The sequence below is a fragment of the Prionailurus bengalensis genome, chromosome D4, assembly GCF_016509475.1.
Source record: "Prionailurus bengalensis isolate Pbe53 chromosome D4, Fcat_Pben_1.1_paternal_pri, whole genome shotgun sequence".
In the NCBI taxonomy this organism is placed as follows: domain Eukaryota; kingdom Metazoa; phylum Chordata; class Mammalia; order Carnivora; family Felidae; genus Prionailurus; species Prionailurus bengalensis.
Window position 1 is genome coordinate 89,697,883 of NC_057359.1, and position 27,960 is coordinate 89,725,842.

The following is a 27,960-nucleotide window of genomic DNA, read 5'->3' on the forward strand; positions in this document are numbered from 1 at the left end:
CTCTTTAGCTCAAATGCCCACCAGTGATCAGACGGCCTAACTCCTGGGTCAAATTCCTGAGCCAGAACCAAGCGGCCCAGCTCATCTTTCCAAGGCAGGCCACACGACACAGGTCAATGCCCAGCTGCCCAGGGAAGAGCCATTAAGTACAGAAGGTCCTGTGGGCAAATCTGAAAAAGAGCAAGGCCATCTAGAGCAACCGAGTGGGGGAGGCACAAGTTCTCCACGGGGGGCAAGGGCACTGCTGTGCCGAGCGGAATGCCGTGGCACGTACCAGTGACAGCCTAGAAGGGCTTGGGAGCCGGTCAGAGCAGAGCAGACGTTGAGCCCTCAGTACGGACCCTGGCGGGAGCTGTGGCGATGAAGAGGAGTACTTCCGTGTCTCGCCCACCCAGGAGAGCTGGGTTACTCGCAGGTAACCAATCCACCCATGAACACACTTGGTGACACAGTTAACTGGTACGGATGCTACTACTAAGGAGGAATTGACTGGACTCCGCAGGCAAGCAGGCATTCCTTAGGCTTCCTCCCTGTTCCCTTTTCACTGCCGAGGATTTCATAATCACCCACAGACAGGATGATTTAAATGAGCCAGGGGGCCCGGCTCAGGGTCTCTGACAAAGCTGCAGCCCAGGTCTTGGCCAGGGCTGGAGGAGCGGTGTCCAAGCTCACCGGCCCCCCACCCTCGTGCTGTTAGCAGGGGGCCTCGGGGCCTCGCCCCACGGGCCTCTCCTCCTTCCCCAGAGCAGAGGATCCCCGGTGGCAAGGAGGCAGAACCCTCCCCCTCCCCCCGCCACAGTCAGAACCCACCTCCAGGCACCCCTGCAGCGGTCACACGACCAGCCAGGGACAACTGGAGGGTACTGGAGGGACAACGCGGGAGGGTACTACGTCTGGGCTTGTGGATACCAAGGGGCAGGGAACACGGGGCCATCTTGGAGGCTGTGAGAACAGCCAGCCTCCAAGATGGCCAACAGAACACCAGGGGCTGTTCGTGTAGACCACGGCCTGCTTCTGAAAGGCTCAGAGCTGAGGGTTGTACAAAAGAAAATGAAGTACATGTGGCCTGCAAAGCCAGTGTTTAGTATACGGCTCTCTGTAGAAAGAGTTTGATGGCCCCTGATGTTATTACAGATTTAAGGGGGTTCAGGAGTAATCCTGACGATATGCCACGTTCCCTTTACGCCCTGATTTCCGAAACTAACCCGCAGGTAAACGATTCTACTGACGTAGGTGCTCAGCAAACCGCAGCTCTGGGTATTGTAATGTCAACCGCTAGGAAATGTACCTGAGCAGGAAGAAAATAATCAATGGTACCTGGCCCATAAGTAGGAGCTTGATAAATACAAACTCAGGGAACGAATGACTAAAAAATACAAGGATGCATCTTCGAAGTAGAGAGCAATCGTGAAAGTATGAGAAATCTTCAACAAATGACTTACGACATAAGCAAGACGTGACTTTTGCTTTTGTATAGTCATTGCGGCCACGGCGGCGATGCGCTGAGGGCCAGCTCTGGCCAAACCCTCCCTCGTTCACTCCTCCTTGTGCTCTGTCAGCTACGTGTTACTAGTTGCCTTCCTTTTACAGACAAGCAAATAGAAGCTGACAGAAATTAAGTAACTTCCCCAAGGCTACATGATAAGTAAGTTGCAGGACTATTTACTCTTACTGCAAGGGGTCTAAGAGTGAAGACCGACCGTGCGACTGTGCGTCTGGAGCCCCGTGTCTCTGCGTCGTCGGGAGCTTGCGGCGAGCACAGCAGACAGACAGACAGACGCCCTGCTTCCTACCCAGCTCGATCGGATCCTCGCCAGGGACTTTAAAGAAGGGCAAAGCTCCCGGGCTCCCCATAGGCAAGGTTAGAGAGACTTGAAATGCTCAATTTCATCTAATTACTCATTATCTGCTCTCTCGGCCCAAAGAGAGCTTTCAAAAATTATCTTCGCTGTGGTTTGCTTTCAAGGCAAGTATCATCTCTTCCGAGACGGTGCAACCAGCACCCAGACCAGCCATCTCTCCAGCTGCCTTCCCAGTGCACTGAGTGGGGGGCAGCTGCTCTGACACCGGACTGGGGGGACTCTGGCTTGCTGCACGGCCGTCAGACACACACGGGGAGCCCGCTGCGCACAGAACTGCACTCTAGGCCAACGGTTTCCGACGGGGACATGAGCAGACACTGTTCTCCCTGAGTGGTCTGCTCACCTCAGATTCATGAACCTGAGGGAAAATGACTTGCCCAAGGCGATAAAGCCAGCGGCAGGGCCAAAGTTTCCTGACGCTGATGCTGTTTTTTCCACTGTTTGCAGTCTGCTCTTGGAGAGCCTGAAATCCAGCTGGTTGAGGAGACAGATGTTGATTATGACATGTTCTGGAGGGAGGAGGAGACCTGAGCAGAGGGGGTTAACCCTGGACTAGAGGCAGGAGTCCCAGTGTCAAGGACAGAAACAGGCAGGGATAAAGGCAGACATCGTGTCAGGAGGCCTGGAGGCAAAGGGGGTTTGAAGGAAGCCTCGCAGACGGTGATGACCGTGTGGACAGGCTGCTACAAGACCAGGAGAGTCAGCTGACCCGGGAGAAGAGGAAAGACTGTCAGAAGCACTGAGGGTCCAGCTGGGAGTGGAGACGTGAGTTTCTGTCAACAGAAGACCTAATTACACACACCGCCGTGCCCTCAACGGGAGTCTAATAAGTACAGCTGTCTGATCTCCACACGGTAAACACGTATACCGCGTAACACAATCACCGCCCTCGGTCCGTTCTTATAGGAGATAATGATCATTGACAGAAATATCATTCCCTTGCCTAACACGAAAAAGAGGACTTGACCCTGCAGTCAGCTCTCGGACAGCAACGCCATCGGCAAGGCTGGACAGAGAAGGGGCTCTGCCATCACAGCGACCACAGACGACGGTCTGGGCCCCAACCCTGCCACTTGGCGGCGGTGTGGTCTTGAACAAGTCACGGGACCCTCACTGGAGCCGTCTCCCCATCTGTGAAATGAAGATGATCCCACCCACCACACAGAAGTCATGCTTGGCTCACAGGGGCCCGAGTGTGCCCCACCTGCTGTCCACACCTCCCGGCAAGGTGGCTTTGGGCACCTCCCATCGAGAGGTGGGGCCCCTCTCCCTTCTCTGTGAATCCCGACTGGCCTTCGGACTTGCCTCCACCAGCGACAAGAGCTGGTGGTGACGCCGTGCCAGTTCCAACCTGGGCCTCAGCCCCTGCACGCCTCGCTCCTAGGAAACCTGCCAGATGCCAGGTGAGCCGCCCCGCCCGTCAGCCCGCCAGAGGCCCAGACACGAGCCCTCCCGGCAGCTGGCCAGACACACGAGGGACCCCAGCGCACAGTGCCACCTGCAGGACCACGAACTAGACAGAGAGCCAGCTGTCGTTTCCAGAGTCACCAAGTGCCGGGGCGGCGAGTCGGGGCCGACCACGTGTGAGAACAGAGCTCGGTAAGCAGCAGGCTTCTCCCCTGTGCGGCGACTCTCCCTGTCAGTCAGACCTTCCTTGCCCATCGGTCTTCCCCACCAGCATCCAATCGTGCCCTTCTTCTTCCCTTTTTAAACAAAGCTTTCCCTTCGCCCCGCCGCGTCCATCAACTACCGCCGTGCCTTGGCTCCCCCCTGAAGCAAAACCCCTCAGAGAATCGACCATGCTCAGTGTCTCCGTCCTCTCTGCCCGTTCTCTTCTAAGCCCCCTTCGCACCCAACAAGGCACCGAAACCTCGTGTCAAGGTTCCCAGGGACCAGCGCAGGCAAGTCCCAGTCCCCGTGTGACCTGGCTGATTTCACTCCAAGCAGCATGACCCACGCCCCGTGCTCCCTCCTTCCTATCACACTTCCTCCTACCTTACTAGCGGGTCTCTCTCTTCTCCTCGCCCTCCGAGTGCTGGAGCGCTGCAGGCTCCCCAGTCCAGCCCCCCACCCCCCTTCTCTCACTCACTTCCGTCATAATCTCATCTAGTCTCACAGCTTCAAACACCGCCTTTATGTCAAAGACTCGAGGCCTCGGCTTTCCTGAACTCCAGATCTTACAGCCGACTGCTGAAGGGCCATCTCCCTCGAGATCTCTAAAAGCCGTCCCGAACTCAACTCAAACTCCTCTCCAACTGCACGAAACACAGCTCCCAGTCTCCACCGCTACCCCCGATCTGCTCCGCTGGCCCTCCTCCGTTTACAAGGGACAGATGCTCAGACGGTCAGCAAATCCCATGGGCTCTCCCCCTTCAGACTCCGTAGAATCACCTCCACGGCCCTACATAATGTGCTACTCCCTGGCCACACGTCTCATCACTCTCTAGAGTCCACGGTCTACTCCAGCCACGCCTGCCCCATGGTCTTCCTCATCAGGCCTGTGCTCCTTCCCTCTCAGGCCCTCTGCACCAGTGACTCCTGCTGGAGTGCTCCCGCTCAGCGGCAACTTCCACACCTTGCTGCCGAGTGCCCCTCGCTCACAGTCCTCCTCGCTGACGACCACCTCCAGCCTTGGACTTCCTATCCCCCTCCCTGCCTTCTCTATACAATGGATTTCACTTATTTATATATACACTATAAAATCCAGGGGGCAGTGAGGTCCTATTTTTTCACTGGGCATCCCCGTGTCCAAAACAGTGCCCAACACAGGTCCCACTCAATAAATATTTGTTGAGTGGATAAACATCCATCAATCAATGAATGAATGACTATAGAAAATGGAGGCTTTTTTTAGTACACTGTCCCATTTAACAGTCAAGGAAGGCTATTTAAGGCTTCTGTATTCAACAGTGCCAGGTTCTTCAAACCTCCATCATCTATCTTCTCATTCCTGTAGTGATGGGAAGGACTATTTTTATCAATAAAGCCCTGAATGTGTGTGTGGTGGACTAGAAACCAGAAGGCTCAGCTAAGTAATTCCGATTATAAAGGTGAAGCAGCTAGAAGATGATATTTCAGTCTTCTTCTGACCTGAAAATTTGAATTTTTTTTTTTTTTTGTAACTGGCGAACGACCTGTTTCAGAGCACCAGAGGCATAATGACGACAGAAGAGAGCACCCAAACCGAAAAAGACCCCACAGACCAGGGGTTGGCAAACTTCTGCCTGTAGCCCCAATCCCGCCAGCCTCCTGGTTGTTGGTGCAGGTTGCTTATTTATAGCCTGCAAGCAAAGAATTTGGTTTTCACACTTTGAAACAGTTTCATTTTAGCTGGTTATGTAAGCACCTACATGCCTCTTGGCCCTGCAAGGTCTACAAGAGTCGCTATCCGGCCCTTTAAGAAACTGACCCATCCGTGACCTAGATGAGCCTCCTCGGCTGTGGTCCACAGAGTCTCCAGAAACAGCCATCTGGTATTTCAGCATGAAGTGACTTCTGAAATCAAGTGCCCTATAAGCAATTGCCAAAGTGTAATTAGATTTAAAGTGGCCACTGGCCATTGTTATGATCTAAGGCAATGGTGACACCCTCCCCACAGCTGGAAAAGACGTGGTCAAACACGGAAGCGTATTGTGTGCCTGTTCCCAGGGTAAAGCATACCGTAAAGCCAACGGCTAGGGATAGATATTGTTCTAAATTTGGAAATATCTGATGACAAAGCGAAGTTTCCTTCCCTTTTCTTACCCCACCCAAAACAACACCCCGCACTTCTCACGAGAAAAATTCCTTCACACTTACGTTTCCATTTCCTACATCTGATCTTTCGCTTCACAAAAAACTGACTTATGGAAGAGCCCACTATGTATGCAGATCTTCTAGTACCACACCTGGCATAAAGGAAGCGATCAGCATCACTGTAACGTTACATCCCAACCCGTTACTATTATATCGTTACATATGTTACTGCGTTATATCGTATACTGTATACACGATAGATGCGACATATAACGTATCACATATACAACGTACTGGACACAACATATGCTACAGCTTGTAAATATATAACATAAATACAAAATATGTAATCATAATATACACAATACGTTGTACTGTTTTGTATCTTTATTACGTACGTTACTACACCACTGGTATATTACTACCCTAGCACAGGAGACCCTAAGCCACAAACTAGCTGCAGGACTTCAGACAAGTCACTTCACTTCTCTAAGCCTCAATTTCTTCATTAGTTAAATTAGGGGATCATTTAGGAATTTTTTTTTTTTTTTTTTTTATCATTCTCTTCTAGCTGAAGACATCTGTGACTCCATTAGCATGGTAAATAACCTCTGCTTCATCAATTTCTTTTCTCCCATCCTGAAGCCTATTTATGGTCACGTCCAGCCGTGGCTTGGAGCCTCGCCAATGAACAGGCATCACCTTCGTCCACTGTATTTACCCTAACACCCGAGGCCTGCACCTGTTGACTCAAACCTCCGTGGCAGCACAGTTTGACAGCAACATCCCCGTCCGAGTAACAACTGAGCTGGCAGCCCATCACAGGCAAGCAGTTGGGGAAAACGGTTCTCGGAGGTTCGGAGAGAGCCCTACAGAAGCGGAGAGGAGGAGGGGCTGGGTCATTCGTCACGCGGCCTAACGGTAATCATTACACTAACCGTGTTACCAACACTTGTGGGCTCACTCTTTCCCTCTCACATGAGGAAACCGAATTATTTAATACTCACTCCTCCCTGGGAGGCAAAAGACAAAAAGCTGTGATGGTAAGTGGCTATCCTTAACACAAAATCTCATGCCTCTCTTCCATGAAACTTAGCACCTGAATGAGATTGAGTCAAGTTCCATGCAAAGGACAATGAGAACACAGAATCTTAAAAACAGATTCTTAAACTGATAATGGGTTTTGAACGCCCATGCCCTTCTCTGAACCCCATGCCATTAGGTAACTCATCACTCTGCATGAGTAAATACAATCTAAGTTTTACAAAAGAAACGATTCCAAAATGATAATACTCAGTGCTGATGGGCTTGTGGCTAATGGATAAACTGGTGCATCGCTCGTGACAATGTTGACAGATATGTCCCTTAGAGCCTTAAAGCTAATCTCCTACAAGCTTGGCTTGGGAAGTTTACACTGGGACCTCACCTTAAGGAAATAAAATCATCCAAAAGAATCACAAATACGTATGAGTGAAGCTACTTATTGTTGCCTCTTGCTTATAACAGCAAAAAAGGGGAAATAACTGCGATACTCAGCAGCAGGTAAATGATTTAATACGTTACGGAATACTAACATAACGGAATGGTACAGTCATTACGGTAGTTACGAGGACCACACAGAGGCATCAAATAAAAAAATGATTTGCACATGGTTACAACTCCATGAAAACTACGCGTGCACGGGCAGCCGCTCTGGAAAAGATCACCAGTCGGAGCTCATACTGCTGCTCCCTTTCAGGCCCTTTAGACGCTCGACATGCACTTTCTTCTTTGCATTTGGCCCATTTTTCCCAATCTTTTCTTTAATAACGTAACACCTTTTCCATTAAAGTAAAATGTAATTCCTCTGTCTGCAACCTAAAAATACCACCAACGATAAACACTACGTGCCAGGAGTTGTTGTAAGCACTTTACAGGCACGATTTACAGATGAGAAAACTGAGGTCTCGAAGTTCACTAAGATCACAATAAGCCAAGCAGCACGATGAGGAGCAAGGGTTCGGCCCCGGCATCTCGGCTCCATAGTCCACACTCCTAGCCACGATGCAGTTATGGAAAAACACCGCAACGTGACAGTACTCAGAACAGGAAGATGGACTGTGCTGATTACTTGCATATTCTAGTTAACGAGGAATAGTTCACTTGTGTTGGGTCCCACAATAACCATTTTCAGAGAAACGCAACGCCACAAAAGCCGCCTGTGCCCCCAGTGCTGAGCACAACGGAAGCCTTCTCCGGACACTGAACACCCAGAGAGCTTGCAGATAGGGACGGCAAGGGCCAGTGCGGGCGGTCGCTGACTCACAGACCTCACCAGCACCTCTGCGATCACCTGACCTGTGATCGCTCACAGTTGAGAGAAGGAAACAGGCAGAACTGTCAAACACACTGCTAGCTGGGGCTGCACAGAGCCAGGCCCATGGTCCATATCCGTGGATGTATGATAAGAAGAAGGACTATCACTCATTACGTGCTCACTGCCTGCGAAGGGCTGTAACCCCCTTACGTGAATTACCTCACCTACTTCTGTCAACGGTCCCTCGAGTAGGTGTTATTATTAATCTCACGTAGAGACCAGGATCGGGCTTGGAAGTGTGAGGTCACGTGGCTGGCCTCCCTCAGCTAGAAGGCACGGAGCCTGGTGGCCTGAACGTAGCACCCAGAGCTTGCCCAAGAGGCTGACACAGGCACCACTGTGGTCCCAAAGCAATGGAAGAAAGGCCAGAAAATGGATGGTGGGAGGTGGGCCGGCTTCTGCTCTGGCCAGAAAAGCCATCAGTGTAACTGCCTGGCACAAAGGTGTCCGGGGCCTGAGACGCTTCTTCACTACCTAGCTTGGAGTGGCAAGTCTAAGCACCGTTGCGGACTGGAATCCAACCAGTTGGGACCAGGGAGCATGTGGAATCAGCGACAAGTCCCGGACTCCCTACCTCCACCCCCACCTCAGCCAGCCAATCTCCTTCCCAGCTCCGCAAGCACCCCCCTCCGGGTCCCATCCCCCCCCCCCAGGGGAAAGACACTTTTTATATATAGTCAGGGCTTCCACTGAGGGTGTTAATTTCATCCACTCACACCCAGCTGAGTACAAACATGCAAATCATCAAACATTTTCCATTTACCAGGCTGGTATGGCCCTGAGCTGCTGGGATTTCTGAAGGAGATAACAATTCCATTTGCAATGGCTGCTGCAATGTTTGACTCCCAAGGAAACTCGTGCCTGCGTTATACTCCCCAAAGCCAAGACGACCATTGCAAGCAGCTCTTCAAATTAATTCTTAAAAAGGAAGAATGAACGAATGAACGAACGAGTCTTCTGACAGGGCAGGATTATAGGCGCATTTTAAAAGTTCAATTTAGCTCTAAATGGAAGGTTTCACCAGCTGTTTCGGTCAATGAATCAGCAACTAAATATTCACTATGATTTGAGTGCTTTTGGTGAAGCAATCTTTTGCACTGTGAACAATCCTCAATAGATTTGCTCTGTAAATTCAGAATCGCCGTGGGATAGAGGAAGATGTACCTATTTTCACCCCCGATGTCTCCACGTTAGCAGGAAGGCAAAGAATGAACACCTCCAGGTCCCCGTAACCAGCACACAGGCCAGCATCGGTGGCTACCATTTACTGAGCACCTACTCTGTACCAGGGCCCAGGCTCCGCCTTTCATACCTCCTTTATACCCATGGTAACGCAGGCAGCCAGGGAGCGGGAGTTTTGCCACCAAACGCACTCATGGAAGGCATCAAGTGACACCCCTCACCAGTGTGGGAGACAGAACAAGGGTCCCAACAGAGAGCCTTCAGGGGGTTTACAATCAGTGTATAAAACAGATCAATAAAAAAAATACCTGCGGTGAGGGCTGTAAGGAAATAACACAGGAAGGCACCGTCATTTGGAGAAACCGTGGGAGGGAAGGGCAGTGAGGGAATGAGGCCATGTGGGATTACAAAATCCCCTTGTTCAAGGTCAGATGGCAAGCGTGGGGTGCAGCTCTCGCTGGCTGGAACTCTTAGGATCACACCGGAAGCCACTGCCTTATCCTACCTCCCATCGCGCATGTGTGTGTGTGTGCACGTGCATGTGTGTATGGGGGCCTGCTAGAACTCACTATGGGACTGCAAATAACTCACATTTATCAACCACTGCAAGCACCCAGCACTGCAAAAAAAGCAAGCAGTACTGTTTGATCCTTATGTGTGGGGTTCTGAGAGCCATTAGAAAAACAAGAATAAGACAGGGGTATAATGCTGGTCCCCTCAAAGGCTGTGCGCTGCACGCTGTTTAAAATCCTTAGACGTCTCTCTGCCAGGTGTACAATGCTCTTTAGGGGGACAGCTGGCAGAGGGGGTAAGATTTGTGTTTCTTGCACTAATATCCTGTCACTTGATTTTTCAACTTTCCAGGTGTACAACCTGGAAACAGAAATGTAAATGATCTAAAGGGCAGATAGTGATTCCCTTTAAATTTGCTTTCAGAATGTACTCTGAGCTCGACCTTCCTAATCACAAATGTCTGGCTCTGGTTAAAGTCTGTATTCCCGGGAGCCCCTGCCACGGCTGGGCCACAGACAGGCTGGAGAAGTCAGGGGCAGCCTAGGCTGTTTGTACCAAACGCACACAAACACGCGTTTCCCGTTCCCTTGCCCCCAAAGCAGACACGGACACCATCCTGCTCTGCCGTGGAGCCTGGAGTCCCCAGTCATCCACCGGGACTTGACAGCCACGGTGAGTGTGGACGGCGGAAAATGCATGCAGATCAGGGTCACAGTGGTGCCTGGGACTCACTCGATCCGGTTCGAAAATCCCGTTTCCAAAACATCAACAACCTTTAAAGACAAAGACGAGCAACGGTGAAGGACTGCCCCCCACCCTTGCTCCTGTGGGTCCTTGGCAGGTGCGGCCGGACTCTGGATCAGGGAGAGGCACTGCTCTCCCTGGTCTAAGCTGCACAGACAAACGCACCCGACACTGGCAAGGACGTGCTCCTGGCCAGCAGGGTCCAGGCAGACAGAAACCGGGGCAGGGAGCGGCTGTTCCTCTCCGCCCAGCCGGCCGCGGGCCCCGCAGTGCCCGCCAGCACCGCGCCCCCACACCCCTCTCATGGAAACTACCGGACACAAATACACAAACTGCAAAATGCAACACAGGCGGGGAACCCAGCTGCTTCCAGTGGAAATTTTAAGAAGTCTTAACTCTTCTACATCTTTCTAAGGAAAACCAGAGACTATCTGAAAACAAATACGTTAAATTCCCGTTATAAAAGCTGTGCCTCTGAGTTAACGGATTTTTACGACGATTTTCCTGTGGGCAGCCAGAGATACCGGCCCTGATACGTGGCCCTGAGCAAGAGCGGGGGATCCCGACCCACCTCGGTGAATACCCACGACCGCTAAGATGCGCGCTACGGAAGGGCACCGCGCTACGGCGTGACCAGCAACCGTTTTTTCAATGAGTAAAAGCCCATTAACAAGAGGAGAGCAAACCTCGCCCGTCCATTACTTGGATTCCGCCACTTGTTACACTTGTCCCACTTCGCGTCCAGGTATGTGCGCGTGCGCTCATTCACCTGCGCCATTTTGGAGCAAAATCACAGGCCACAAAGCTCTGCCCCTAAGTGCCTTAGTATGACTATCCCCCGAAAAGGACTTTCTCCTACATGACTCCTTGCCACTATTACACATAATGAAGCTAGCAACAGTCCCCAGGTGCCATCTACTACCCAGCTCACGTTCAAGTTTCCTGAGCTGTCCCCCAAATGTCTTTCTTTTATCACCGTTCTGCTCAGACCCAGACCCGATCAAAGGCCACTAGGGAGGACTCCTTTCACAGTAACATGCTGGACACAGAATGAGTGGTATAAAGCCAGAGAGGCTGGAACTTGACATTACGTTAGCAGCCTACCTAGTTTTCCCTTTTAAAAAGAAAACTAAATAACCCATAACCTGACCACGAGAGACAACTACTGTCAACCTTTCCCTGTATTTTCTCCCAGGTTGTATTTTCTGCATAAACACATACCCATGGATACAGCTGCAATCACACAGTCTTGCTGCTGGTCAAATGTTACCTCCATTTTTTGCGGAGTGGAGGTAAAAGAGCCATGACCCTTAGTCCTGGGGGCCAGCGGCTGGTCTGAGGGGTTGATCACAGTGAAAACAGCAGTCAGATGCGCTGGAGGACCAAGGTGCCCGGGGCCACGGTTCAAAGGGCCCCCAGGCCCAAGTGCTCTGTGGCAGTGCCTGTGGCCCACGGACCTCCTCCTCCTTAAAGTGGACACTGACACAGGGCCCTTGAAAGGCACAGAGCAGGCGTGAGCAGACGTGGGCCCGCATCACGGGTGTCTGGGACGGGTAAGCATGAGGTTTCTTATGGAAAGTACTTTGGAGTCTATGGGAGAAAAATGTTATATATTCAAAAGCTGTTAACATTCTCTCCCCAAACCGTTCCAAAAGATTCAAACTCCCGGATATCAACATTTTTATCCGGCATATTTTTTAAAGCTTAAAATTTTCAATCAGCACACCTGCTGCACGGAACACAAACCTCAAGGTGAGCTACGTTCTCGGCCGAGTTGTGACATCATATTGACATACGAATCGTTTTATTCCTTAGGACGGTTAATTTTCTTTAGACTGGACTATGCTGCACTGAGTGCTTTTCAGTGTGGAAGGTGTTTCCCAAGCAGTTTCAGCTCTGGTTCTGAGCCAAAATATCCCAACGAAGGCTGCCTCCTTCCTCCTGGAGAAGAGGTCCAGGGCCTCCTTACCTTGTTTCCAGGGGCACAGACGGCTTCGTTTCCGGGGCTTCTGTTTTTCAGCAGCATTGCCCATTCTAAAGCCAGGGGCTCAGAGGGTTCTCCCAAGCCCAGGTGTCTTCGCTGAGCAGCAACTGAGGACCAAGGCACCGGCTGAAAGGGGCTTCATCTCTCAGACATCCCAGTCACCCAGCAGCGAGCCCTGGCACACTCTTGCAAGAGAAACCTGATTTCTGCTCTGAGAGGTCTTTGCCTCCCGCCTTTCAAACTCCCTTCACTCCCAGGGAGGAAACCAGAAGGAAAGGCTTGTTATCGTCCTACCGGCGGGTCCCGTAACCGGTCGGTCTATATTAGGAAGCTCTTCCACGGCCTTCCTTTGGCGCTCTATTACTCATCGGCACGGTAGCGGCCTCAGAGTGAACTGTATTTCCAAACACTTTCCACGCTGCCTTTTCCTGGGGGAGGAGTGGGCAATCAGGTGACCAAGAAGCTGAAAGTCAGAAATGGACCGAGTTTGGGTGCACCATCAGAAACATTTTCCAGGCTGAGCTTTAATGGGTTATTCCTAACGACAGGCCTTTCTCTTTATCTTCCCCTATGCCCAGAAAGTTGACATTTGAATCATTAGGGGAGGTCATGATTCCTTGAGAAGCAGCTGGACCACAGGGTCCTCATTTCAAAGTTGTTCTCTCAAGCAAATTTCTAGTTCATTTGTAAGGCTCATCAGTAAGTCAACTGTTTCTAACTTGGGATGCGTTTTCTTATGAATGTGGCCAGTGACCCACCTCTGGTCCGCACGTTAGGGAGGCAATACGGGACTCTGACAGATGAGCTGAACGGACAACGCATTGCTACCAGAAACAGAGCATTCACCGCACGGCCAATACGATGTGGCTCCCTGCTTCACACAAAGGCTTCGGGGATGCCGTGGACGCATGTACCATATAATCAGACTCTATGTGACCGCATGTTCAGTATTGAGGCATTACTACGGCAGCCCAAATCACTCACAGAAGGGCAGGGCCCACCAAGCTCCTCCCCTGCACTACAGATGGGGGGGGGTGGGGAGGGGATCAGGGCCACCACCTGGTGAGAGAGCGTAGTTCCATCTGTATCCTTGCCTAGGAAATCCCAGTACCCATTTCCTCATGACTGGAGGAGGAAGGAGGGCAGTGGGAAGGTGCTGGCCCTGGAGGACAGTGGGCCTGGTTTGAATCTCTGTGAGCACTTTCAGCTGGGCAACTTTGGGGCAGGAACCTAACCTCTCTGGTCCTGAGTTTTTGACTTATGTAAAATGTGTACAATTATGCCACCTACTTCAGAGGGCAGCGAAAAAGTTAAATATGATGTTGAAAGAGTGCCTGGCACATAGCAGATACTCTTAAAGGATAGTTGTTTTTATTATTTTATTAAAATCTATAAACATCCAGCTTCAGATATATTAAAGAAAACTTATTTACCTGCACAAGGGTTTTTGTTTTTTGTTTTTTGTTTTTTGTTTTCCCCCCATATCAGAGGAAACGTGCTGCAACATTCTGGTAGACAACTCATTTCTTTAGCGCAAATAAAATTTCACCTATGACGTTTGAACTATCAGAGTAACACCTTAGAAGGTGGAAAGTGACCTAAAGCAGGGAGGTGATGCCGTGGCTGCCGAGGTTCTGAAGCATCTTACAGAGAACCCTCCCCTCCGCACAAGGCACTGCTGGATTTCCTGCAGGGCATGAACACTCCTGGAGGGAAATTAAGAGACAAATCACGGGGAAAGGCAAGTGACGGCTGTAATGTGCACATTCACCTCCCCCAAGGGGCCAGGAGACGGAGGCAGGTGCCCGGCAGCTGACGCGAGGCTTTGTGCGTGGACTTTGTCTGCTCGGAGGAAAGTCTGATGTTGGTCACTTCCCCCCTGGAGAAAAATACAACAATACGAGGAAGCACCAGGCACTGTGGGAAGGCTCCAAGTGGGAGTTGCAGCTCAGCCCAGAACATAAACAAAGGGGAACGACCAGCCTGGAGGTCAGGCTCAGCAGGGCACTGAGGCAGAAAGTCTGGGAGCCAGTCTTCTGGGCCCTCTAGGCCCTGCTTTGAAGTGACTTCCCTGCCCAGCCCCAGAGGAAATCAGCCAAGGCAAAAAAGAAAACAAAAAACAAAAAACAAACAAAAAACAACACATCTTGTGCAGAGTGCCACAGGAAGCACAGAGCACAGACTGGTATTTTCTTCTGACATGCTCGCACAGTCACACGTCAATCACAGAATGTGCGGTCGGAGGCACCTCAGGGGTTCACCTAATAAATACCAACACAGAGCTTAGGGAGAGTCAGATAACATGTGCTGAGAGGTTCAGGGTAAGGGAAGCATGTCTAGCAGGGCAACCTAATCTAATCTCAGAGGTCAGGGAAGGGTGACACTCAGAGGGTGAGCAGGAATCGACTAAACAAAGGGGTGAACAGCACTTTGTGCAGGGGCAGCATGTGCAAAGGCCCTGTTGAAGGTGGAGGTACATAAATGGGGGGACGTAAAGGGGAAGTCAGCTGGGAAGGGCCTTACAGGTACAGCGCTTGGTCTCGTGGGCTTCAGGGGGTCCTGAAGTGTTGGCCAAACCATGAGCGTTCATTTTGGGAGAAGGAAAGTCCACGGCTGTCATCGAAGTCTCAAAGAGTTCCAAAGGTTAAGATTCACATCCCTCTCGTTCCAAAATGAGGAAAATGAGATCCACAGAGAGAAAGACGCTTCCTCAAGCTTCCACAGCCAGAGAACCCAAGTCACAGACTCCCAGTCTGGTGTTTTTCCACATCCAGCCAGTTGCCTCATTTCTGGCAGGGGTGTATCAACAACAACAAAGTACTAATCCTCACTGAATATTGATACTGTATCCAAAACAAGGCTGCTTTGTTTCAATCCGGGCAGGCCTAAAAGGGACACTCTACAGAAATGAACCCTAAAGTGAAGCCGGCCACTCCATCTTTCCTGGGGTCTAACCTAACCTGCAAACCACGAGGGGTCAGAACCTCAGATTCCAAGGCATCCCCGTGAGCCAGCTTCTGGGTTCTGAGGACCTCCACCGGGCCTGCTAGTTCGCTCGAGAAGGGCAGCCACAGCAGGCCCCTCTCCGCTACCCGGCACCCGGCCTTCTGAAGAAGCTGTTCATTTGCTGTTCTTTTCGAAGTTAGGGCTGGGCCAGGAATTCAGTGTAGCCCAAGGGGCATGAAGGGGAGGGAGCCCACACCCCTGAATGTGTAATTCCACTTGGAACTGAGACTTTTTTAAAGTGAACAGAAATTAATTTTCTCCTCCGCCGCTTACTTCATGATATTTGGAATACCTGGGAAAAGTGTAAATATGCGTGGTGAACACTTCTTCAAATGTTGAGGCTTCCTGGGATAGCTACAGGAGGAATTCTCAAGTGCCCGGACTGGCATTCGAGGCCCTGCAGAGTCTGGTCCCCAGGTTACCTTTCCCACCTTTCTCTCCCACGTGCCCCATGCTGGGGCCTAGCAACTTTGGCCAAACGCTCAACACCATGCCCAAACCCACGCCTGCTTACCGGCACCGCACCCTACCCCCCTTCCTCTCCGGCTACACAAAAGAAACCTAACAGTCAACACCCAGCAGACGGTCAATGGGCAACCGTAAAGGGGTCCCACGATCTCTGCTCTGCTTGGACCACAGCGGTGTCAGAAGAGGGACAGGAGCCCGCATCTTCCACCAGCTCTCCAGGCCTTCGGGATCGGTCGCCTCCTGCCCCGTACAGCTCCTGACTTGCAGAGACAGAGGCCCCCAGCCCGACAAGCAGCTGGCTCACTGTGGCCTCTACCCTGAGTGGGAGGGGCTCGGGAGGGCCACCAGGGCTATCTGCTTGTGCCCTCCGAGCTCTCTGAGAAGCACACCCCTCTCCAATAAGAGGCTGAGTCTGTACCCAATACGTGCCTTTCATTGCTCAGTCCACAAAAATCGGTGGGCCTCAGCTGTGTGCCAGGAGGCCTCCTGGGCTCTGGTGAAATAGTGGCTGACAGGAGCTTACCTCCTGACGACAGAAAAGCAGCAAGTAAGTGCCACGTTAGAAGAAGGGAAACGAAAAGGCTGGGCTGAGGGGACAGTGGGGGGAGAGTGACGGGAAAGGTGGGAGTGGCCCCCGAGTGCCATGCAACCCGGACCTGGAGGAGTCAGGGCACAAACACACACAAGAGCTTCGGTTCCCCGGCCCTTGGCATCGCCAGGCTTCCCGTCAGGACCGCACAACGGCCCAGATGCTGGCTCCACTTCTCCGATGAGAAAACCCACTTACGAGGAGGAGGGGGGAGCAACTTTCCAAGGTACGTAACCAGCAAATGACGGACGCGGCTTCTGACCCGGGCTCTCGGGAGGCGCACCCCACGCCCGGGGGAACGAACGCTCCAGGTAGACGGAACAGCCAGAGCAAAGGCCCTGAGGCAGGAGTGCACCTGGCATGCTCCAAGAACACTTGAAGGAGAAGCTCGAAAGCCTGCTCGGGGGCCAGAGTACAGGGCGCCACAGGCCATGGCAAGGACTCTGTGCTGACCTCACACTGTGACAGGAAGCTATCTGACAATCGTGAACAGGCCTGATTTGATCTAATTAATGAATGCCAATCAGACGATCGTGAGGCAAGGGTGGAAACCAAAAAGCCAGTTAGGAAGGAGGGGGCCTCGGCAGTCCAGGGAGAGACGGTGGTGGCCCGGAACAAGTGCCAGAGAGGAGGGGATACATCAAAAAGCAAGCCCCAGAGGACTTACGGATACATCGGGCATGGGTTGGGGAGGAGTCAGGGATGAGCCTCAACACTTAGATCAAAAACGGCATTATTTCCTGCTGTGGGCACCCCGGGAGGAGCCGGTGAGGCGGTGGGTGAGGCGGAGAACCACGAGCTCTGGTCTGTGCACGTCACATGAGAACCCCTGCGAGACGTCCGGGCAGAGAGCAAGTGGGCAGTCTGTAGTTCAGAGGAGAGTTTGGGGCTGGAAACAGACACATGGGAATGACCAGTATCTGCGTGGCGTTTAGAGACACGGGCCTGAGAGTGCCTGGGAAGAGAGCAGAGGACTCAGCCCCAGAACATTCCAAAATTGAGAGTCTGGAAGAGAGGATCCCGAGAAAGGAGGGCTGAGAGGGACGTGCCTTCATGGTACTGGGACACGTCCACGTGAAGACAATTCAGGAGTAGCTTGTAAACATTTACATTACACGATGCGTTTAAAGTCCTAAAGTGAATGCTGGGTGACTTTAAACATAGTTTAAAGTGTAGCATTTGGTCTTCAAGTTCCAGATGTGCAGTTTAAAGACGTCTTGCTGACGATGACTAATGTGTCAACCTAATTAATTAGCTAATCTTCCGAGGCACAGTATACAGTTAGTGTGAGAGTCATCCAAGGTTCTCCACAACTGCCAATCTTCTGGCCACCCTGTCAGCGCTAATTAGACCACCGCGGACGAGAGCACAGAGTGCCGGGGAAGCGGTGTCCACACGGTCATTCTCGGGCTGCTCACTCCTGCTTGTGGTACCAGAATCATCTTCGCTCTGTGAGGCCTTTGACACTTACTCATTTTCCAAGGGTCTCGGCACCGAGCAGTGGCTCCGACCCGGCTCTCCCACGTGGCAGCTGCACGAGTCACGTGAACCTTTCCAGGCCTCCCTTTCCCCATCTGGAGGGTGAGGCCACCACCCCCTCCCTGCAGTGCTGCTGAGATGATTAAACATATGCACACAGCACGGCTCCTGGCATCGATGCACAGAAGTCCCGTCCCACAGCCTTACGACTACACTATCCTAAGGGCGGCGCTTGAGGTCAGATTCCTAGGACCCTTCCATCCGCTCCACACTTAACTCTAAGCAGTGGTTCCAGAGGGTGTCCCCCGCTCAGCCACCCCACCAGCAGCAGCAGCATCACGGGGCCACTCGCTAGAAACGCCAACGCTCAGCCCAACTCCAGATCTAGTGAATCAGATACCGGGGGTTGGAGCCCAGCATCTCCATGTGCTAAAATCCAAGACCAACCACAGAAGGTGGGCAGGATTTGGGGGTACCTACAGGTCCTCAGGACAGGGACCACCCGGCCCCAGAAGATCCTGCCATCACTACCTGCTAATGCAACAGGCTGCAAGTTACCAATTTATCATAAATACAGAGTGTCCTGTCTTTCTAAATGTTTTCCTTAAACATCAGGTATATCACTTAAATAAAAATGAAATTTTAGGGGTGCCCAGGTGGCTCAGTTGGTTAAACACCTGACTCTTGGTTTCAGCTCAGGTCATGATCTCACGGTTCGGAGGTCTGAGCCCCACAGGGGGCTCTGCACTCACAGCGTGGAGACTGCTTGGGGTTGTCTCTCTCCCCCTCCCCCACTCCTGGGCGTACCCTCTCAAAAGAAATAAACTTAAGAAAATACTGTTTAAAAATGAAATTGTATAAAAATTCAATCTTCCCATACACATTTCTATAGCCACACAGAAAACAAAATCTCCATCCACCTTCACCTAGACCAGTGTTGCCATGTAATTATTTTTCCAACTTCCTCTGTAAGACTCGACACAAACACTAACATCCTTTCTACCCGTTCCGAAGAATATGAATTTAAGATCTGGTTAACCTGACTGTGATCATAAGGAAAACACGTTCTGATCGTTGTAGGTACATGTTTATTGTTTTTTAAACCAGACTGTCCCAGATTTTGATGCTTCCATGAGTTGAGTAACCAGAACATACGGAGTGGCAGGTGCCCACAGGGAGAATGGGACCCAAATCAACTCAGCGACCCTCCCGCAGCTTCTGTGGGCTTGATCCTGCGTTGGAACAGACCCTATTTTGAAACAGTTCTCTCGCTGCAAACCAAGACCCTCTTCAGCACAAATGTGGAACCCAGCAGTCGTAAATGACGCCTCCCTCGGTGTTTTCCCATCCGAACCAGGACATTTTTGAGAGTGGCAGGGGGATGCTATTAATAACTGTGCCAGGACAGCAGGTGTAAGCCAGAATGCACGACCGTCACCCCATCTGTCACAGTCTACGTGAGCACAGTGATCCTCAAGGTAAGTTTCCTCTGGTGTCCAGACACCTAACTGTGAGACGAGAACAGGACTCCATTTGTTAAGCTCCAGAGTCTGACTCTTCAACGGCTGGGTGCTGCTCGCAGGGGCTGAACCAGTTGCCTTGAGCTCCGTGAGGGCAGGGGCCGGGGCTTCCGTATCGCCCCCCCAGCATCTAGTGCCATGAACTGTAGACGCTAGGTGCTCAAGAAACCAGCTAAAAGAATGAATCAGTGCTTCGCATTGTATTTCCCTGAACCTGAGATGTATATTTGTTCACAATTTAACTTTTGAAATCAGGGGTGTTCTTTTTTTTTTTTTTAATTTTTTTTTAACGTTTATTTATTTATTTTTGGGACAGAGACAGAGCATGAACGGGGGAGGGGCAGAGAGAGAGGGAGACACAGAATCGGAAGCAGGCTCCAGGCTCCGAGCCATCAGCACAGAGTCCAACGCGGGGCTCGAACTCACGGACCACGAGATCGTGACCTGAGCTGAAATCAGACGCTTAACCGACTGAGCCACCCAGGCGCCCCGGGGGTGTTCTTTTATAATCTACGTTGCTAACGTATTTTCTTTGTTTCCTGAGAAGCGTTATTAAACCGACAACATGCCTTACGTGTGTTGGTGCCGTATTACCAAAACAGTACAGCGACGGCCGGTGATCCCGGACTCACAGAGATGGGTCAGTGATACTCACGGGACCAGAGACCCTATCGTGTCAATCTCAAGGAGGCAGCTCCCCAATGGAGGCACCATTCCATCTAACAGAGTCTGCCTGGCCTTAAAAGTCTCGGGAACAGCCGTGATCTTGCTTCTCCATAGATCATCCTCCCCTCCCCACCAGGTCAGTGATACCTTCTCATGAATGGGGCCAATAGCCTGGAATCCTGCCAAACGGTGGAGTAAATGCCATCTGTGTTGTCAACTCAGAGAGTGAGTGCCAACAACGGTATCCAGGCAGTCTCGGATGGAAGCCACGGGGGAGCGCGAGAGTCTTTATCAAGCGCGGACGCGCGCTAAGCACTGACCCTGTGCCAGTCCACAACACCCACAACACCCACCGGGCTCTGGCCCCCGCTGCGCTTCCGCTGGCCACCCGTGGACTCAGCTGTTCAGGCAGACAGAGGTGGGAACCAAAGGCTGCCAGAGGGCAGCTCTGGGCAGCACCCTCTCTCTGTGAGGGTCCTTGCAGGAGCCCAGCACAGCTGAGCAGCTCAGGTCCAAGGCGACAAGATCCACATCGGGTGGGTACAGGATCCACCCTGGCTTAAACGCCTCCTGCCCCACAGGAACCAGCATCTCATAATCACGCAGGTTTCCTCGGGGGACACGCCCAGTTAGAGTCGTCACTGCGCGAAGTCCCAAGCATGGTTGTCCCACCAGGTGCTTACAGACTACGTCTGGTTCCTCCCAGCTCAGATGAATTAATGAAACGAGAAGTCATTTTTACCATGAGCACTGCTGCCCGGTAACACAGCTGTCTTGTGCCATGATTATTTCCATGTTTTAATACAACTCGCAAAGACATTTAAGGGTAAACAGTGATTAAATACTGAAAAACATGCTAACTGTAGGTAAGTCTTTATGAGTTGTGGTAAATACACGTAACATAAAATTCACCACCTTAGCCATGTTTTAAGTGCGCAGTTCGGTGGTAACACGCACATTCATCCCGTCACATATGTGACTACCATCCAGCCACACGAGTCCTCTGGCCTTAACAAGGCGTCGTTGACCAGTAACCGCCCGCTCTCCCCTCCCCCAGCCCCTGCAACCACCATCCTACCTACTTCCTGTCTCTACGATTTTGACCACTCTTGGGTATCCCGTGCTAGCGGGATCCCACAGTATTTGCCCTTTTGCGACCGGCCTATTTCACCTGGCCATCACGTCCCCAAGGTTCATCCACGATGAAGCCCATGTTAGAACTGCCTTCCTTTTCAGGCGGGGTAACGTTCCGTGTGTGTACGACCACGTTTTGTCGATCTCCTCATCCTTCGGTGGACACTTGGGTTGCTCCCACCTCTGGGCTCCTGTGAACAACGCTGCTATGGAGCTGGGTGTCCAAATGTCTTCCTGAGAGCCTGCTTTTATTTCCTCACGCTCAGAAGCAGAATTGCTGGATCAGATGGTAATTCTATTTTTAAGTTTTGGAGGAACCGCCATGCTGTTTTCCATAGCAACTGCAGCATCTTACGTGCCCACTAGCAGTGCACGATGGTTCCAGTTTCTTTCTTTTAGTGTGCAAACCCCAGTGAAGAGTGGAACAGTGCGGTCTCAGAGGGCAGAACGAGGGACAGGGAAGCGCAAGAGGGCGTGATCAAGTTGTCCACCACAAAGATCCGTTCCTTAACCCCTCGGACCTTCTGGGAAGTGGCAGGTACTGTGTCTTTGGACTGACGCCCTGCGGATGACAGGGAAAGCAGGGGTCCACTGGTTCTCATCTGCGCTGATCAAAGTCTGCCTCAAAGAGGTGGGGTCCCTGGCACTTACGGGCTGCGCACGCCAAGCAGATTTCTACAGTCTCCCACGCTGCAGCATTAAGGAGAAGCCCCGAAGAGGTGCTGGGCGACACCTATGAGCAGCTGTTTGGAGCCTGTGCAGAACTGATCTGGGCAGCAATGGCTGGACTGAATACAACAGGTGAGCCTGAGAGAATCTGGAGCTGAGCACAGACATGTCGATGTAAACTCTGTTCTAGGAAACGAGGAACCGCTCAGATGGCTGAACGACCTCAATGACTGCCTCCCCCCCCCCCCCCCCCCCCGCGCTGGGATGGAGTCACCAGGTTCCTGGGGGCAAGTGGGTCCCTACTTTCCCTCCATCTAGTCTCAGGGCCTTTCCCTGTCCACGCGGCCTCCGTATGTCATCTCCGTCGCCACTGTGCCGCACGAGGGCAAAAACTAGAGCGCTAGGGCGCCTTGGACCCGAGGCTGGTCTCCACCAGCCCCAGCCCCAGGGTCAGAGATCCGCCTCCAGAGCCGTGCGTACAAAAGGATGGCGGCCCGCACCCACTGTTCCAACTTCTACACGTCCTCACCGACACTTGTCATTTTCCGTTTCTGTTTTTTGAAAGCAGCCATTTTAGTGGGTGTGACGTTGCATCTGTGGTTTTGATTTGCATTTCCCTAATTTCCCTAATAACGGATGGTGTTGAGCACCTTTGCATGTGCTTAGTGGCCATTTGTGATCTTCTCTTGGGACGTCTACTCAAATTTTTTAATTGGGCTGCTTGATTTTTGTTGGTCAAATGCCATCCCTATCTATTTCCAGGAAACAGACCTAGTTAACCAAGATAAAATTCTATGCAGATAAACACTGATGATATTCATACAATGGAATACAACTCAGCTACAAAAAGGAATAAACTACTGATAACAACAACTGCATGAATCTCAAAGGCACTACACTGAGTAAGAGAAGCCGTTTTCTGAAAGTTACAGGATATTCTGGAAAAGGCAAAAACTACAGGGATGGAAAACAGATCCATGGCTGCTAGGAGTCAGGGGTGGGGAAAGGAACTGGCCACAAAGAGGCAGCAAGTCTCAATCCTGACTGTGGCAGAGGTTACACAAGTCTAGAGATGAGTCACAGCTCAAGACAACGAACGGCATACCCCAAAGAAGGTCAATTTTACTGCATGTAAATTTAAAAAGTTTTCATGCAGAAGGCAAAAGGTTTCTCCTTTTACCCACATAGACATTATGCTTAAGCAGCTCACAAGCATCATTTGGTGGAACCCTCACCAAACTCCAGGAATATACAATGATTAACAGTCATTTGAATCCAGGTGTGACCGAATGGGAGAAACTAAGTCCTGATTATTTCAGATATGTGAGATTCCATTCAAGCGTTCCGAGACGTGGAGTGTTTGCTAATTATTATTTATCCTATAGTAGCAGCAATTTAGAGGGGTAAAACCATGTCCACACATAAATGCATCTTTCTCGCTGGGGACAGGGTCTACTGAGCTTCTGTCAAATCCTTAATAGGACTTACGACCTTAAACAACTCAGGAATCACCCCTCCAGTCCCAAGGTTCGGGGAGGGATCGTGGCCTGCCCCAGAGGCGCAGCAGGTCTGTGGCACTTCCAGACACTCAGGCCAGTGAGTGTCCCTCTCCATCGCCCAAAGATGTCACTGTTCGAAGCATTCCTAGCGACAGCAACTCACATGTTCCCCATGGTGATTTTAGTGCACACGATTTCTTCACCGGTAGGAGCATTTCACCTACCACGCTGGAACCAGGGCACTTTGGGCTCCCTGCAACACAGGGCCGAAATGTGGTCCAGGCCCCTAACCCAATTCCTATCTTGGTCCCATATAAAAACTGTATTTATTCTATAACCTTGCACGTTTAGGGTAATTAAGAGAGACGGTTCCCAGTGAACAGAAAAGACAAGGACAGAGCACGCAGAAAAGCACGCTTTTGATCTCTGCCTTTGGTTTTCGGATGAGCTCAGAGAATTACTATTTGTAAGGCACTCTTGACAAGCTGAGGCAGGAGCCCAAATTAGTGTGGTTATGCTAATTAAGTGAGAGGTTCTGTAGCTCCAGGACCCAATGATTAAAGAAAGTGAAAAGAACTGACTGGGCTTTGGTCTCTGTGCAAACAGCCCTGTGCTCTGAGCGAGCTTGCACTGACAAACCTCTAAGACTAGACACACACACACACACACACACACACACACACACACACACACACACACACACACATCGCAGAAGCCCAGGACAGCACGGGTTAAGGGAGACTCAGAACAATACATCAGCACCTCTGAATTTATCCTAACTGTGAAAACTCATCAAGGAGGAAAAATAAAGGGTACGAAAGCACCTGCTTGTGGCACTCAAGGCAATTTGCAAGCTACTTGCCCAAGAGGACCCTGCACGGCTTGCGGTAATGCTGCTGTCACAAGACAAAAGCACCAACTGCGATCAGTTCTCCTTCAGAGCTGAACAGAGATGGTTTAATGAGTCCAGAGAGTCACCCCTGCAAGGAGAGACTGAGGTGCTGTCTCTTGGGAGGAAGCAAGAATACACCTGCAGCAATCAGCCTGCTCTGGCTGGGGGATAAGCTGCCACCCAGGAGGACAGGCCTACTCCTTCTGCACAGACGTAGGAGACGATATCATCAGGCCTTTCCTCAATCTCCCTGCATGTGCGGGGGCCACCTGCAGCTGAAATGAAACGCCACCTATCCTTCCTATAAATGATCTTTCTGGAGGTTTATCACTCAGTTATACAAACCTATTCTCTGGAACTCAGCTTTCTCAAATTCAGGGGGGAAAACGGTGGGGGGAGAGACCCTGAGCAGAGCGGGACATTCGGGGAGAACAAAAGCTAATGCTCACGAGCACTTCTGTGTCAGGACTCTGTTAATATGCTCCAGGTACGACATCTCATTTAACCCTCCCTGGAGGCCATAAGCAGGCGTGGTTATGATCCTCCCGATTTTACAGATAAGGACCGAGGCTTACACAGGTACGGTGACTCGCCCAACATCCCATACCACTGTATGGGGGAGCTGGAGTCAAGCCCACGGCCATCGGACTCAGAAGCCCAAGCCTCCGTCACTGTTCCCCACGGAGTCCATCCTGCCTTTCTGCAGACGGGGAGCCCGAGGGCTCAGAGGCGTGTGGACGGCGCTTCCATGCAGACCCAGGGCCCACGAGGCAGGTCTCCTGACCTCCAGCCCCAGGCCCAGGCTGCTCCTAACGTGAACGAGTGTCAAGAAGGTATGAAAGCCTAAGTCAAAAGTCCCCTGCACATACACAGCACAGGCGGGGGCCCGACTGTCAACTCCCTAAAGGCACAGATGGCCTCTAATCTTCCCAGCACCCTCCACTGCCCTCGCAGACTACCTGGCACTCCGTGCGCGCTCGGCCATCGACGCATAGATGGCTGGACGGACAGGTGGGCGGAGAGCTGTTTTAACCAAGGGCCTCTTCCCGCCATTCGCGTCCCAAGCAGGTTCCCCTACAATATTTTTAGCAAATGTACTTTTTAAGTCACCTCTGAGAAACCAGATGCTGCTTTGAAAACCTGTAGACAGATGCAGAAACACCTTCCCCATCCCCTGAGAGGCTGGAAAGCCCCAGGGGACTCCAGACAAACGACAACGCGGGTGGCTCCAGGCCAGCCTCCTGGTGGCACCAGACCCCAGATCCAGACTCTCAGAGGGGCCAGGGAACACATGCATTGGAGGAGGGGAAGGGAAGCAACAAAAAACACCCAGGGTCCCCAGCTGGCTCTGCCTCTCACTCGGCACATGACCTCAGCAAGCCACTTCTCGTCTTACTGCCTCCCTTTCCTCAGCAACTGTCAAATGGGCACAACACCTGCCATTTCACTCTCGTTATAAGAACAGAACTCATGAAATCGCACACGTATCTAGAGGCGAAGCTCCTAGCACGGTACCTGACATACAGGAAGTACCCAGCAACTGTTAACTGCTGCTGTTCTCTTCAACTGGGAAAAACGCTGTATGACTCCAATACCTTACGATAACCAAAGAACAAAACCCAAAAACAACAGCAGAAAAGAAACACAAAACCCACGTCTAGAGAAGTGTTTTGAAAGCTATGAGGAATTATGTAAGTTTTACCGTGATGAGAGTTAAGTGCCACACAATATCGGTGTCATTAAAAGCCAACAAAACAACCCCAATGCATCCAACTCCCCCCTTGATACTGCTCACAAAGAATCAGCATTAGAAAGAGTTCTGGGACGGGTCTGGCCACCCCATCAGGTTACAACAGAGGTTCCAGAAGCTCAGAAAGGTTAAGCCATTTGCCCAAGGTCACCCACCCAGCATGAAGCAGGGCTCCCTGGCCCCCTTGTGAGCTAGAGCAGGACAGCCAGGGCCACTGTCTCTCCCAGCATCCCATCCGGCATTCATTAGTGGCCCTTTCAGTGCCTCGGTGGCAGAGGGATCCCTGGAAATGCAGAGGCCCAGTTTTGCCCAAGTCACAACAGTCGAGAGAATAATGTCATCACAGCCAATGGAAATACAGAAAAATGGGCTGCAGTCCCAACTTGGCCCCCACTCAGCGTATGACCACCGGCAGATCTCAGCTATTCTGGATCTCAAGATCCCATGCAAAAAAAGGAAAGCTTGTGTCTCAGTTTCCTCCTGCAGTTGAACGAGAACCTCCCGCTGTAAGGATTAAATGAGACCATGTGGGTAAAACACGCAGCACAGGGCCTGGTACGGTAACATGGGAAGCGTTACTGAAACTCGCTGCTACTATGACTCTTGTGTTTATCGCTGAAAGGAGGAGCTGAGAGTAGCCAATTCCATGACCCGCGTACAATCACCCATCTCTGTATTCACGGCCAGCCACGTGCAGGAAGGAGGCACACGTGATTATCCATAAGCAGCAAATAAACACAACCGCTGTGTCCAACCAGAAGTTTTGGGGTTTTGTTTGCTAGTTTCGGGCCAACTAAGGGGCAGTTGGAGCCACCACACCGCACCAGACTCCACTGTCCCTCTTCACGCCGCGTCCACACCTGCCTCCTCCCTCATCACTCCGCGTCCACGCCTGCCTCCTCCCAAAGGCTGCGTGCAGAAGCCCCGCTCAGGGATTCCACAGGCTGCCGCCACTCTGAACGGCATGGCGCGCGGCCGGGAGCCACGCTTGTCAAGTCCGCGCCGATGGCATAAATGTTTGAAAAACCAGAAAGCAAATGTGTGAACTCCGCCCTTTTGTCTCCAGCCCGGGGAGCACCGCAGGCCACGCAGGCCACCCAGGCAACCCGGTGCCTGACAGCCCCACTTCTATGCTTTACAAGTAGGGCGGTTTCCTGATCACAAAAAGCCAGCGAAAAGCAAGAAGCAAGATCGCCTTTCGGGAACTAATGAGAACAGAGGGTCTGAGCTGCGAAGAGGCAGCGACGGTGTTTCAGGAGGACGCAGTCCGACCGCAGGTGGGGACTCCACCACCCACCTTCCGAACCACAGCCTGGAAGGAAAGGTGGGGAGAGACAGGGATGGTGGCCATCAGACAGCAGACTTTCAATCCAGGAGGTAAATCTCTGCACGGCATCTTCGTTCACAGAGGAGGAGGACGGGACATAAGACACTCTGCCTGAGCCCCTGGACAAAGAGGAAAGGGGGAGCCAGGAGCGCCCCAGCAGCCTACCTCTCCTGGCCCCCCCAGGGAGCGTGTACTCACAAACAGTCCACAAACAGAGCTGACGGTGCAGGCAGCTCGTCCTAAATAACACCCAGAGGCCGACTGAAAAAATAACAAGTAGAGACAAGGACTCGCATCAGGGCCTCGCTGCTGCGGGAAGCAGGCTGAGCAGAACTGGCACATGCCAACGGTTTGGAAATAAAAGGCAAAGTCCCAACTGTTCGGATGCCTGAGAGGACTGTCCCTGTGTGTCCCCTAGTCCCGCACAGCCATTACAAACATCAGTGGCCTGACGGTCGCAGGCTCAGAGGGGAGCGTGGCTCAGTCTCTCACCGCGTCGCCGTAGAGCTCCCTCAATAGTGCTCCGAGACTTTGATCTCAGCCTTTCCGGGAGTTTTCAGAAAACTACACCAAAACAGCGATCAA

At 51.7% G+C, this 27,960-nt stretch overlaps 1 protein-coding gene across 12 annotated transcripts in view; it reads right to left on the reverse strand.

Annotated features, from left to right (window-relative positions):
• RAPGEF1 (Rap guanine nucleotide exchange factor 1) overlaps positions 1-27,960 on the reverse strand; it is a 133,102-nt gene that overhangs the window by 98,702 nt on the left and 6,440 nt on the right. For 2 of the 12 annotated variants that reach the window (XM_043565753.1, XM_043565751.1), the window contains exon 1: positions 12,362-12,827. The exons of 5 other annotated variants lie outside the window; for them this stretch is intronic. In XM_043565753.1, coding sequence (XP_043421688.1) covers positions 12,362-12,425 — 64 coding nt within the window. In that variant the 5' untranslated portion in view covers positions 12,426-12,827. Of the gene's footprint in view, positions 1-12,361; positions 12,828-27,960 lie in introns of those variants that run through there. 5 more of the 12 variants (XM_043565758.1, XM_043565756.1, XM_043565755.1 and 2 more) reach the window with 5 other exon arrangements.